Source organism: Drosophila nasuta, chromosome 2R (genome assembly GCF_023558535.2).
Source record: "Drosophila nasuta strain 15112-1781.00 chromosome 2R, ASM2355853v1, whole genome shotgun sequence".
NCBI lineage: Eukaryota > Metazoa > Arthropoda > Insecta > Diptera > Drosophilidae > Drosophila > Drosophila nasuta.
In genome coordinates, this window is record NC_083456.1 from 4,943,328 (window position 1) to 4,957,637 (window position 14,310).

Here is a 14,310-nt window from a genome sequence, read left to right on the forward strand (position 1 = left end):
GAAGAAATATATACATTTAAATAAGAATTTTGTATTTATTCGTTGTCGGTTTCATTTATCTTTTGGTAAGTTAACTGCATTGGTTAGTGCTCATAAAGATCTCAAATCATATAAGTTTTGGCATAGTTTTGATCAACAAAGTCATAACAATTTTAAAGTTTAACAATAATAAATAATTGGTTTAAGTACTTGGAGCTAAAACAAGAGATTTTGATTCTTTGGAAGAAAAAATTGGTAACTAGAATTTTTGTGTGTTTTGTTTCACTTTGGCGTCACTTTCGCTTCATCTTCTGTCATATGTACTACGGCTGCGCAATCAGTCAGTTGACACTTAGTTGGATCCTTTTTTTAGTGCTTTCATTTCTTGATTCAGGCAGTACTTGAAGGCATCCCAGCCCTCGGTTTTGGCCACCGACTGTAAGACAACAGTTTCGCTATTAATAACAACAACAACAATAAGCTATGGCAAACATATTAATAGTAAAAGTTATTGTGTGAAATTGGGTGATACGACAAGTGATCAATGATAAGCAGCAGTAGAACAGTGTAGAGATCGAAATAACACTGGGATTCCATATGGCCTAGACTAACCTTTGAACTGGCATCAGAGTCATTTGATTTTTTATAACGCATCTTAATGATATCGTCACCAGGCTAAAGTAATAACAAAAAAGCAAAACAACATATTGCTAATCTTTATACGTGTAACTTTAGACTAGTATTTAGTCGTCAGCTCTATTCAAGCGGCAGTGTGAATCATGATGATGGCAAAATAAAAATATTTGATTAACCAATAATCAACAAGTGGCTAATGCGATGTATATGGAAAAAAACGACAAACATAATGAAGGAATTTTGAAAAAACATATAAGAGGCTCTATGTATTGTTGAAGTGCTGTAAATAAATTAGTATTAGACCGAGGAATAATAATCCTCTATTAAAAAAGATTTTAAAAATTAAAGAAACATAAATATTTCAAATAGATAATAAACTTTAATGTGTTTAATTTGGCCGCTTAAAAACTTAAAAATATTATTTTGAATATTATAAATAAATGGCGTGCTATAAACCAATTGAGTCGGTTAACAATTGGTAACAATACAGATAAGTAATTAAATAGATAAAAATATAAATGTAAAGCTTATGTGGTGAAACACTCAAATATTAGGCTTATAACTAAAAGGCAATTAACAAAAACAATACAGGGACACACATACATATAAGCACATTTAATAACAACAACAGAAGCGAAGCGATTGGTTAATGCCATAGTGCATCGCTGTCAATGTAAAAATCCAAGTGACGACAGACACGATGGCGCCACGCAAGAAACATCGGATACTCTGGATCATCGTACGCATCCAGTGCTTCATTGTAGTCAAAGAAACGCTCACTTACTCTGAAGCCCCGATGTAGGCGATCCTTCATGATCGCTATAAACTCCTTATAATGCAACAGACCATCGCCGTCTGCATCGAATATGGCAAAAACGGTATCAATCAAATGCTCACTCAAATTGTATCCAGTACAGATTTTAGCAGCACGCGCAAACTCATCTGCAAAGTCAAATATCAATGTTTAATGACGATAAAATTAGCTGAATCCAGTGAACTCACCCTTGGAGATAGCACGATCGGCCAACGTGTACATTCGCATGGCAATGGTGAAATCATCTAAATTGTTTAGAAAATGGCAAAAATCGCGAAAATCATTGAATGATATTCCCTTCTCGTCCTTGACGCGATGCAGCAGACGCTCTAGGAACACATCGTACTCATCGGTGGCCAGATACGTGTAACGCAGCAGAATTTTGGCAAAATCCAGCTCTGAGATATGGGTCTGACCCTTGGAGAACTCATTGAATTCGAGTTCAAGCACCTCTGTTTGCAAATTGTCCATGAACTTATAGAAGTTATCGTAGTTGATGACGCCGGTTCCCCGTTTGCCAAACAAATGCAGTTGCAACGTGGTGGCAACTTGGTGACGTCGCTGCAATCCCTCACTATCGTTAACATAGTCACGCTGTAAGTATATGAAGTCTTTTAGTATTTAGCAAGTTCTATTATATTACGCATTAGTCACAGTCTAAGCACATATAGTATAAGCTCAGGCAGCATGCTTGACTTTACCTCATCGGGAGTCTCGTTTGAATTTTCTTCACCTTCATTCAATTGGTCACCGTGCTTTTCTTTCCAAGCGCCACTGAATATGCGCTCCATCTGGGATATTAATACATATACATTCCGGATAGGTGGACAGGATAATTTTGGGTTTGTTAGAAATGGTGAAAAGACAAGTTAGGTTTTAATATCGGGGGTTTTTTTTTGGTAACAAGTTTTGTTTTCGGGAGAAAAACGTAAAAAACGAAATAATATGTTAAGTGAACGCAAAACATAATAACAATTTAAAAGCATATAAAATTTATAACAAGCTTAAAATATATACAAAGCAAATGAACAGCTTTTGTTTCTCTCTTATAAATGTCTGTACATAACAAAATTCGAAATCAACAAAACGTAACGAGTAATAATAATGGTGTAAGCTGCTACGTATGTAAGCAGTGGTGCACTGCTTGCTGCTCCTGCCGCTGTACAAACAACGTACTCAACTGTAACGTAACAACAACGCAACAAGTAACTGCTAAGCTTCTACGTACATATGCCTTCAGTGCATATTTTACAACGTAAGCGTAGATTTCTGGAAGCAAAGCCAAAGCTCTCATTTTGTATGGAGTAAGAAAGTTCTCAGCGCACTTACAAGACCCTTTTTCCGTGGAGGTTCTTCCGGAGTGGGCTTATTCTTAGTATTTGGATCCTCATACGGTACTAAACGGAGCAGCTAAATCATTAAATTAAATAAATTATATTGTAAAAAAAATGTACTTAATTCAAACAAATAATCACTGCTACACAAAACTCTTACTTCCTTGCTAATAATGCTGGCTAACATTAAATTGTGTATTAGATAGATTTTAAATTAGTTAAAAGATAATAAATCATAATAAAAGTAAAGCTTACAAGTTCCTTTGTTTTCGGATCAACATCTTGAATGTCCTTCAAAGCACCAGCCAAAATCGAAACAATCTGCACAATTAAGAAATCATAATAATAATGAAATAAAAATAAAGACGAAGGGCAACGACAGCGATTGATATTGGGTAAAGTGAATAAATTCTGCCTTTCTCACTTACGACGAGAAACTCAATCTTATCCACGCGTTGATTTCCATCAGTGTCGAACATGTTGAAGGCAATGCGAAAGCCCGACTTGGGTTCTGAAATGTATAATAACGTAGTAAATTTAAACGATGCATAGGTAGGTGACCAACTTACTTGTCAATACGGATAGTAGAAATAAGTATTCCGTGTAGGAAACAATGCCTGTGGAGTATGACGTAAGGTTAAGGTATTTAATTTTCACACATGAGCGTTATTATGTTACCTTTATCTCTGAGATTACGAAATAGACGAGAGGAACCCTTTTTGACTGCAGGCGTTTGATCCTTGTACTTCTCCACCTCTTCGTTGCTGAGTATGCGACGCTTAAGACGAGCTGCAATAATTTTGAAATGAATGATTATCTAGAATTTAAAATGAATTTATACTCACGTCTAGGCTCCTGTTCCACCACAGACTCTAGGAAGTCCTGCGGAGTCATATACAACTGATCGCCATACTCCACAGAGGCGAATTTGATAAAGCGTCTTTCGCGCGCCGTCAGCTTGATATTCTCAGTCTCGGTCTCGTCGCGGTGCTGCATTGATAGGCGATACAAGATGAATCGTTGGGTAATTCAATACAGTTCCACATCCAACAAGAATATATATAATTGGCATAAATCAACGCAGCGATTGGATCGCCTTAATTTCCGATTGCTCACAAAGGCCGGCGGCATCGAAAGAGTCAAGAATACTGATCGATATCGGAACTCTGGCTGAGCTGAGTCTGGTGACGTTTTGATTAATGTGTAATTCACGACTTGAACTTCATTTAAATATGAAAATGTCGTGAGTGTGTGCGAGAGTGGGGCTTTAAACTGTGATATTGATGGGACAGGATTCTCACGTTAAGCTTGGCTAATCCAATTGCCAAATAAAGTGCATAATTGATATGGTAACAAGTTTTTTTGGGCGCACACTTGTATAATAAATTGGCATAAGCTCCATAAATCTGACATTTAATGCCACACACACAAAATGTAGCCACTGCTGCTGCCCCAGGAATACAATATGACTCAATTTTCAGCCAGCCAAGTTGCGCCCTCTGTCTGGGCAACATGTCTGCGCAAGCAGCCCCAAAAAAAAAATGAGAATCAAATATAAATCCAAATCCAACAAAACAAAAGGCCAATGCGCAATTTGAATGTTAGACATGTGCAACAGCCGCAACTGAACTCGGAGCACTTTACGCCCACGACCCACAAGACAAGAATCGTGTGATAATTCTTCATAACTGGGCTGACATCATCCAGACAGCAGGAGGAGAACCACAGGCCCCAAAGGCTGGATTTATAGTTAACAATTAAAACTCATTCATCATCATCAGTCGCAGTCTCAGTCTCAGTCGCAGTTGCAATCTCAGCCTCTGGGTCGTCGTCGTCACCGCTTCGTTGTCATAACTTGGCCCAGGGACTTGGCACATGTCAGGGACGCCTTTTTTGGAGCAAAACCAAAACCAAATCCAAATCCAAAATCAAAATCAAAACCACGCCTGCGTCTGCGTCTGTGTCTGGTGGCATTGGCATAGTGGGTGTATCAAATCAGTAACCAGATCGATGGTTAAATAAATTTTCAGTGACTGACACTCTGTCAGCATTCAAGCAAACGTTGTCAGGTGCGTGGGCGGAGTTCGCATCTACTTGCCACTTCATCATATTACATACATAACCAAATGCACTTTTCATTCTTATTTTCAAGGTGTGTGGCATGATTTTCTATTACATACAAATTAATGGGCTACACTTATATTAGAATATATACATAGATACAGTAATATATTTTAATTTTAACGAATTTAAGCGTCGGCAAGGAGCTTCCAAGATAGTTCTACTCGGCTTCTTCAGTTATTCTAATTTCTTGCAAATTTAAAATTCTAGGCAACGTTTTATCTTGATATAAAAGAAACTTGCTTTTTTTAATTCATTAATATAATGCAGTGCTATAATTTCTTTTTAAAACAGATTCACTTAAGGAAAATCTAATTTGTGAGCTTTTCATCAGTTAAATTTTGTATTATTTTTTAAGAGTATTTGAAATCATTACAAATACATACAATAAAACAGCTTTTTTAATATATTTACAATCGGAATAAATGAATTAGGCAAAATTATATAAAATGATTTTCCGGGATTGTCCCTCACTTAAAATCTTTATAGTAGACGTTACCAAAATTAATATCAAGTGTCAGGCCAAGAGCCCTATCAGAAAAGTGCGCTGAGGGAGTTTTCACTGTAAAAGTGCGATGAAGATGATAAGTATGTTAATTTCAATCTCGAGAGTTGTTCAATGTCCAAACTCCAACATTTTCAAATCTCAACAACATTTTATTACTTATTTTTCCAGAAAATGGTGACAAATGTCAACCGCGCTGAGAGCATAATATAACCCACATTTGTTTAAAGTTTGATCAAAAGCACTTAATGTAAATATTAGTTCTTCACACCCCAGAATATAAAAAATGGTGCTTATCAGAGCGCAGAGCACGCAACGCACGTCGACAATTGTTTGGGTCTGTCCCCCCCAAAAAGCAGACAATGTCAACAGGTTTGAAAACTACTTGTTGTTATTGCCGTTGCTGTTTGTTCAATGAACTTGGGCACGCAACAACAACAATCACAACAGCGACAACGTCAACAACAAAAAACTATCTAGGCGCCTGAAAAGTGATAACGACCGTGAACCACTTCTCATGATAGAAGTAGGTTTCAAAATGACTAATCGTTTCGTATGACGTGTAATGAGTAAAAAATTTCCGTTGGGGATTTCATTAAAATTCAATCTAAGCACAAATAACACAACTAAAATGTGCAGCGAATGCTCGGAGCAAAACAAAAACCATGAAACGTCAAACAGCTGTTGACTTATGCGTAACGTAAAGCAACAGCTGTCTATGTGTAACGTAAGCTGCCCCAAGCTAAAAATAACTGCGCGAGTCTTTTACGGTCAATTATTGACTTTTCCACCACGAACCCCCATCTTTATACAATTCACTACAATAATAAGTGTTATTGTTTTGTTATATATATACTTTTGTTTTTATATTACCAGGCTTTTCTTCCTCATTGCATTCGCTTTGTTGACGGAACTTCGAAATGTGATAAACGCGCCGAGTGCCGCCAATGAGACAGCGCTGTAGCCCAGCAGCGATAGAAGGCGACGATTGTTTTTGGGCTGTAATTTTGTGCCATAGCCATAGCTGACGTTTCTGTATAACGATTTGCAAACTGCCAAGCGTTGTCGCGTCGAAATAAATGCACTTGTTTGAACCGTTAAACGCGTTAATACATTCGTCATTGTGATAGGCCTTTGCGAGATCTTTGACAGAAAAACCCTACACCAAATGACAAATAGAAAAGACGTAAGGGCCACTATGCTGCGTTTTGTCACGTAATGCGAGGGTGGCGTTGCCACGTAGGCGAGAAATATACAGAGTTGTATGTGACGAGAAACTATTTGGCGGTTGTTTGAAAATGCTGAACATAATAATATAAATAATTTAATTAGGTTTTTGAGTTAACTAATTTTAGTTTTTGTATAAAGTAAATATAATAAAACACTTTCAAATTTACTTAATTTAATTGTTAATCTAAAAAAGCTTTATTTATTTATTTACAAATGAGGGATAACCCAAAAAATTTAAAATTTGTGTAATTTATAATATTATATTGTTGTTATTTTATCTCCATTTCATGTTTTTTTTTTAAGAACGGTCAGATAATTCGAATTACTCATTTATTAAAAATGAGATTTTTATTTGTTTCCTCCATTCCATTAACCACATAGTTGCAGTACCGTAAAAAGGTGCAGGCCATTTGGAAAGTACCATCGTTTTGGGGACTACGTGCCAAAACTCACACAAGTTTCCCATGTACGCAATTCTTGAAATGATTTTAAAATCCTGACAACGTGAATGGCTGTGGTTTTCACTTGAAAAGCACAGCAGCAATCATTTGACGCATATTTGCTAATTTCAATATTTTTATTAGGCATGTCTGAATTGGCTGATGACGTGCCCGCACCTTTTGAGTTTGTTTCGTCAAATCACAAGTCCAAAGCTCAAATGACTCATACGATGTACTTTGGGGAAAAACAAATGTATGATAAAAATGCGGCTAGAAATCAATAAAAATGTCGAAATATTTAAGGGAAAAAAAATATTCAATGCAACTCGAATCAAATCGAATCAAACCGGTTCAACACAACAAGTTCAATAGAAATGTTCTCTCTGTTCAGCAAAAAAAGAACAAAAAACGAAATAAATAAAAAGATGAGATGAAAATATCGATTTCATGTGATGCGGCACTTGTCTTGGACTGGAGAAACCTAAGCTGCGCCCTTTGGCTTTGGCTACGAGCTAGATTGTGGCCACAGGTGAAGTTGACACTACGATCAGTTGACTGTTGCCAGTTGCTAGTTGCATACAACATGCAACACGTGAACTAAAAACTGGTATCAACTTTGTGAACCACATGGCATTGTCTTAATCTCGAAATCCCAATGCCTTAGCAGACGCCGAAGCCGACACATTTGCTACGGTTTCCATTTCTGGCCAGTTATGAGCTCGTAAATTATGAAATTCTTCTTATTTTTTTCGATTCGTGTGTGTTGCTCATATTTACGTAAAGGATTGTGTTTCCTTTCCTGCGAAAGTTGTAAAATTTAACATTGCCCCGAACCCAAGCGCCAGTCGACGTCTTCTGTCTTGGTAAATTCAATTCGTAAGACATTAAACCGTATAAATATAAATATCCGTTGGCACATAAAACTTCTGTTGACGCCTTCGCCAAAGAGACTTTCTGCGGTAAATATCCTGCGGATATAATGCATATGTATGCACTTTATAATTTCCCATTCAAAAGGGTTTCATTTTTTTTTTTTGGTAGTAATAAAGTCGTTTCAATTAGCTTTTGACTTTGCAGCCGCTACGTTTATTGCGAACTTCCAAAAAAATACAAGTAAGAAAGCTGCGGTCGAGTATGCTCGACTGTGAGATACCCGCTACCCATTTTGAGTAAAAGTAAAACAATGCGGTATTCATTTTAAATTATACCATGACAAAATGCTAAAAATATACCGAAGGTATACCAGATGAAGTAGGCGTTTATGGCAAAATATTGAAACATTTTCGAACAGCGTGCAAACTTAACAAATGCTGTCGAGAAAAAAGATATCTCTATCTCTTACGAACATGATTATATCATCTCAGCTGTTGACCCTGATCAAGAATATATATACGTGGAGATGCGTCGTTCTGTCTGTTACATTCATTTCCTGAAGTTTTAAAACTCTATACCCTATGGGTAACGGGTATAAAAACCAAAATTGCAGTAAAATATCAGAGAAAGATATTGACTTGGCCCTAAACTTAGCGCCAGCCTTGGGGGCAAGCACATGGTATCTCAGGTTATTTATGCTTTGTTCCAAAGTTAATTAGTTTGGCATTTAAGAGCCAAGCCCACTTCAAGTTGACTTTCTTCGGCTATTAGGTAATAATTGAATGGCTTTCCATTCGATTAACGCATCGTCTAACGGTAATATTATGAGATTGATACATGAGGAGCTTGGTAAATTTGTATATATCTGTTACAAACATATTTCTGACATTTATGCTCCCCTTTCTCGGGTTCTTACATATTTTTTTTTATTTGAGAAGATTATTGATTATATTTTGGGTATTCTCATGAAATCTCTATGGACGCTGGGATCAATTTTTGATCGTTTTTGATAACACTTGACTTGAGTAAAAAAAAAAGTTCAATGTCAATGCTCAATCAGTTAACAGAGCATTTTGTGTCAAGTGATTTGGGCTGCAGTTGATGCATCTTCTGTTTGTTTTTGTTGTTGTTGTTGTTGTTGTGGGTCTTTGTTTTGGGCCATATGAAGAGGGGAATTCCTTAGGCACCACCTGTTGGGCGAGTTCAGTCGAACTCATTGAGTTGTAATTAAATTGAGGACCACACGCGATCTTCAACTGAGGCGTTGCCCTGTCACACACACTCGTAAATCTTAACGGCATATATGCGGGGCAGGAACACGGCCTGGAAACGGTTTGGGGCAGCCTGAAACTGAATCTGAGCTTCAACCTGATGTATCATCCATTCAAAAGAATGACACCCTTTTTTGGTGGACACACTATACCATCACCTAAGGACAACAACTGATGCAGGGATGGGGGAGTGAGGGCGCAACGGCAGCCGGTTTGTTGGCCTGTTTAACAAGTCGCGATGTTCCTCGTAGCATGGTCGGCATCTAACATCGTGTTGGGCACTTGATTTATGCTATGGCTGGCAGTTGGTTAACAATGGTGCCGGCAATGGTGGCAGTTGTGCACGTATGTACATGTGGAAGCCACTGCTGCCGCTGCCGCTCCAATTACATCACTCAAACAACAGTTAAAAGTGCCCCAAACATCTGCAACGTCGCTTGCCTGTCACATTAGGCCACACTAATCAGACGCAGAGCCAAGTTTATCGCACAACAAGATCTCCAAAGGATTACAGTCTAGACTCCAGACTACTCTCTACTTGTATTAACGGTCCCATCAGGCCGGTTTGCTTGTCATGTTGTTGCCGCTGCTGCTGTTGCTGTTGCTGTTGCTGCTGCATTCTATTCTACGCTTTTGGCTGGCCAAAACTCTGGACTCTTTACGACTGGCGCTAGACGCACGGATTCACCTCCAAAAGAAAAACGAAATGCTCAATGCCACTCTTTTGTTTCGTCTCTCTCATATTTGATTAAGTTTTGATATCAACGTAACCCGAGCCAGCGACGAGAATGAGTGTGTGAGCGACCGCATTGGCTATTGGCCACCAGAGCTGCGCTGCTCTGCGCTGTTCTATTCTATTTTCTTTTTCTTCTAATTTTATTAATTGTTATTGCCACAAAGTTCCATAAATTGTTGTCAATCGTGCGATAGCCGTTCCACTGATTTGGTTAATAGCCGCGATATTGATATCGATTTCGTTGCAGCCACAATAAAAATTGCTCACATTAAAGCTTCAGTCGGAATGCAGATGCCACAAACTGTGGCTAGCCGCCTGCCACAACATCAACAGCATCATTCAACAGGTGTCGTCTGACGAGCCAAGGCCTGGGAATGTGCCACAAACAAGTAGCCTGCAAACACTTAAGATAAAAGCCAAAGAATTTCTAACGAATTGCTGCATACAAATATTTCAAATATTAATTACAAAATTATGCCAGAACTTTGAGAATTTTCGTGTAAATCAAATATGTAAAATTATGCGTTTAGGAAAATGCAATTTGACACATTTATGACAGTCTTCAAATATATGTTGTAACTTAATTAATCACATTTCAAATCGATATTAGGATTTGGAATGTGTTGCAGTTGCTTTCTGGTATCGAACATCAAGCATCAAGCATCAGGCATCGGGCATCGGACAGCGTCTGGTAGTTCAAGGTTCCCATTTGCTAACTGAAGGTGCCCTTCACTTGCCCATCCATCAATTGTTCACCACGCTCCCAAACTTATGCGATCCCATTAAAATCAAGCTCTTCATTTATTAAATTGCCATCGATGGCTGCCAAATTAAAATGTCAGCCGCGTGGACAGAGACAATCCAAAAAAAAAGTTCCCCCACAACAGCGATATGAAATGAATGACAAAAAAAAAAAAAAAAGAGAAAGAAAAGTGTCATAAAGTTGGGTGACAGATTTGTTTGATTCATAAGTCTCATAAATTAGGGACACATTTTGGGCGAGCCGCGGCCCAAGTCGAAGACAAAATCAATGCCACAATGCGGAATGCATAAATATTTTGGCAAATTAAATGAGATTCATTTAGCTGTCGTCATGTGGGAATGCAGCAGGAATTGCCAATCCGATTCAGTTGCCTCTTTGCATGTGTCGAGCGCATAACTTTGATGCTGGCCAGCTTGATGATGACATTCATTGAGATGAGAGGAGCTGGCGACAGGCGCCAGTTGCTCGTTGTGCGTTGCCAGTTACCATTTGCCAAGCAAGATGTCTCATCATTAGATGAATCATTCGAAATGGGTCAAAATCGAATCAACTGGCACTCTAGATCATAAATACTAAAGGCACCTGTTGCGATCATAGAATATGCTTTTAATGCTCATAAATTTTCACTAGGAAAAGTGTCTGTCCACCAATCGGAGGAGGTTGAAATATCCAGCAACAACTAGCTGAACCACTTCCAACTAGTGATTCCATCGATCAATGGTAGTCAATGTTGGTTTTTGGCCAACTAGCCGCAGTTGTATTGGTAACTATTTTATGCACAGTTTATGGGCTGTAAAACGCCTTTGGGCGTTGAAATGTCCACTAAATTAGAATTAGGCTGGCGACTCGCCTTGAAAACGAGTTGGTTTATTGCAAGAAAATTTCAAACATCTTGCCTCGACAAATAGAGAAAAAAATAACCAAAGTGATAAATAATCGTGGAGTTCTAAAATGTATACCTTAACTGATTAACAGTGGCATCTCGAGTCTATTCTGGAAAAACGAAGTCAAATTGTGTCATCGACTGGCTTGGAGTTATTACATAGTCTGCATTGTCAATTAAATGTTCGACGAGGACTGAGTTCAGTTGGTCAAATAAATCACCAATGCTAATCAATTCCATGGCCGCCGAAGTGTTTACATACCCTGGACTTGAACTCGCATCGGTGAGTGCCGATTCCAGCACTTTAGAGATCTGCAAAAGGGATAAAAATAAATTATTGCATACAGAAAGTCGAGAGTGCTCGACTCTATGATAAAGGCATTTTTATAATATATTCTTGATCAGCGTCCACAGCCTAGAAATTATATAGAACCTGTCTGTTGGTTGCGATTAGTTAAAAATGTTAGAAGTTGATGTTTTGTCGGGTTTTAATGGCTTTTTTTCGAAAATCTGCTATAACTTCTCTTCTATGGCTTATATAATATAGAATATATGTAGGTTTTTGGATAATTTGGTGTTTTTTGGAATATTAATTTCTGGGAGAAAATTCGACTGTAGCTTTTAACTTCTCTTAAGGGGTAACACCACTATAATATTTAAAAATAAATGGACGCAAAAAATTTTTTTGCTTAAAAATGGTTTAATTATCCTAGAATATAAAAAACAAAACTTGAACAATTTTTAACATTTTCGCCTTAAATTGCGACCATATGTTTATACCGCGAATACGCAGAGAATGTCATATGGTTTTTTTTTTTAATTTATTTGGCGATTATTAATTGACGAAAATAACCCAAATTTGTAGTGAAATTTTGACTTTTTGTTCACTAAAATGTCAAAAATCAATAATTTAAATAATCCCTACGACATTCTCTAGATATACCGATTTAGATAAAGAGGTTTTTTTTCCGCCCAGTAGGTTTAAATTTACTCCATTTGTGTTACGTGCCGCGGAGGTCTTTCACCGAAGCACGTCTCAGTGCGGGGGGATACATATCGCTGTATAACATTTTGTTTTAGTTAAACAAGCAAAAATGTTGTACTTTAAAATATATGTTTCACAACATACCCAAATTTCATTCATTTACCCCATGCCTTCTAGTTTAAAAAATATCGCTAAGAAGCTATTCAAAACCAAGGTTTACAGTGGTGTGACCCCTTAACATTCTAAGCGCAAAATTTATTTGCGAATCTAAATTATTGGTAGCTCTAGCTCATATACGAGTAGTCTGTGACATGTAGGAGTCCATATAGAGAGGCAGACGAACCCTATCTTGTCTGTTCATGCTGATCAAAAATATATATACTTTAGGAGATCGACGATGGCGGGTACAATTATAGTTGAGAGCTAACGACTTACCTTAAGGAAGATAATTCTCAACTTCTGCGTCCATGACAATCGATTTCGGTCATTGTTAGCTTGAACAATCTCCACATAAGGATTCCTACCCGTTTGCGTGGCAATGGTTGTTTGCTTTGATGCTGGCCATACCATCTGACAGAAATTTCTCCAATGGATTTGGACAACTTGAGTCGCATTCTCCAGCGCAGATCTCTGCTGCAGTCGAATGCGACGCATGCAACGCTGACGAGTAATATGATTTGAGGTTGAGGTGTTTTCGTTCAGTCGCAGCCATATGTGCAACAGGGGTACTATGCAACGGTTGCCCACAGGCAAACTGGCTTGTCTACTCAATCTGAAAGTCACTGTTTCGCTATGTGAGTCCTGGCCACCAGGAGATCGCCGATAGCATCGAGATTGCCAACGATTGCGACTTCTCTTGCCAACCGAATAACTTGTGCGTCTGTCGTTAGATCTGCTGGATGACTACATATGCTCTATATAATTCCGGCAATACATTCAATACTTACCGCCGCTTGGCTCTTAAGAGGCGTCGCAATTGCTGATGAAGTATCTCATGGATGAGCGACATAATATTCGATTTAATTTCAGGAAATTTTAAAATTATCGTTAATACATCGAAATTTGGTAATAGACATCTAGTTGTCAATGTTTGCCCTGCCTATTGTTTTCTTAAATTCACCAACAATCACTTATACACTCAACCCCACTCTTGCACAAGTCCTCTTTGAGACCCCCATCCCCTAAGATTCAAGGTGTCATTTAATTGGATTACTTAGATATGAAATACAACGCATGCTCAGTTGGCTTTCATTAAGGAAAGTTTTCATTTATTGTAGATCTGTTATTTCTGAGAAATGTTTCGTCTGTGAGATGTCTCGATCTGGCAGTGGCATTATAATTTATTGCTAGTCTGCATTTTAATTAACATTGCAATCAATATCAAAATATTTACAAATCAATTATTATGATTAGCGACTACTGCAATCACTTCCAGCATAATCGATCACCCAGCTGGGCACTCCAATGCCATCGGCGACGATCTGGCGACGACAGATCAAACAGAGTCCAATGCAATTTGCATATAAGACCGTAATAATATTTATACCATGGTGGCCGTTGACGCATTTCCTTGAGTTCGGCAAAGTTTAAGACTCGCACGCAAAATATTGTTGTTTCATTATTTTCTATTTTCCATTTCCAATTTGCCGGGAAGAAGCTTTGTTATTTTTATGAACAACAAAGTGGCTTTAAATCTACACAGAAAATAAATTCTTAAATCAAGATTTTGATTTTTGTACT

At 37.9% G+C, this 14,310-nt stretch overlaps 2 protein-coding genes across 11 annotated transcripts; both read right to left on the bottom strand.

Moving 5' to 3' along the window:
- Positions 1-25: 25 nt before the first annotated feature.
- On the bottom strand, positions 26-6,571 carry LOC132787416 (calcium uptake protein 3, mitochondrial). Of its 6 annotated transcripts, XM_060794446.1 has the most exons (11): positions 6,263-6,568; positions 3,609-3,753; positions 3,442-3,552; positions 3,333-3,380; positions 3,192-3,274; positions 3,019-3,084; positions 2,759-2,839; positions 2,131-2,220; positions 1,618-2,023; positions 1,400-1,557; positions 26-415 (listed from the first exon to the last, which is right to left on the bottom strand). In XM_060794446.1, exons 1-11 carry the CDS (start codon positions 6,509-6,511, stop codon positions 332-334), a joined length of 1,521 nt encoding a protein of 506 aa, XP_060650429.1. In that variant the 5' UTR covers positions 6,512-6,568; the 3' UTR covers positions 26-331. The 6 variants fall into 6 exon arrangements, with proteins under 6 accessions (XP_060650429.1, XP_060650433.1, XP_060650432.1 ...); XM_060794450.1 differs by lacking the exon at positions 2,131-2,220 and having other exon boundaries at positions 6,263-6,569; XM_060794449.1 differs by lacking the exon at positions 2,759-2,839.
- A 3,929-nt stretch (positions 6,572-10,500) lies between these two features.
- LOC132787124 (uncharacterized) lies at positions 10,501-13,783 on the bottom strand. 5 transcript variants are annotated; one of them, XM_060794023.1, is made up of 4 exons: positions 13,518-13,783; positions 13,006-13,465; positions 11,662-11,897; positions 10,501-10,761 (listed from the first exon to the last, which is right to left on the bottom strand). In XM_060794023.1, the coding sequence occupies exons 1-3, from the start codon at positions 13,577-13,579 to the stop codon at positions 11,691-11,693; spliced, it is 729 nt and encodes a 242-aa protein (XP_060650006.1). In that variant the 5' UTR covers positions 13,580-13,783; the 3' UTR covers positions 10,501-10,761; positions 11,662-11,690. The 5 variants fall into 5 exon arrangements, with proteins under 5 accessions (XP_060650006.1, XP_060650008.1, XP_060650005.1 ...); XM_060794025.1 differs by lacking the exon at positions 10,501-10,761 and having other exon boundaries at positions 11,536-11,897; positions 13,006-13,450; positions 13,518-13,782; XM_060794022.1 differs by lacking the exon at positions 10,501-10,761 and having other exon boundaries at positions 11,536-11,897; positions 13,518-13,782.
- Between the last annotated feature and the right edge of the window lie 527 nt (positions 13,784-14,310).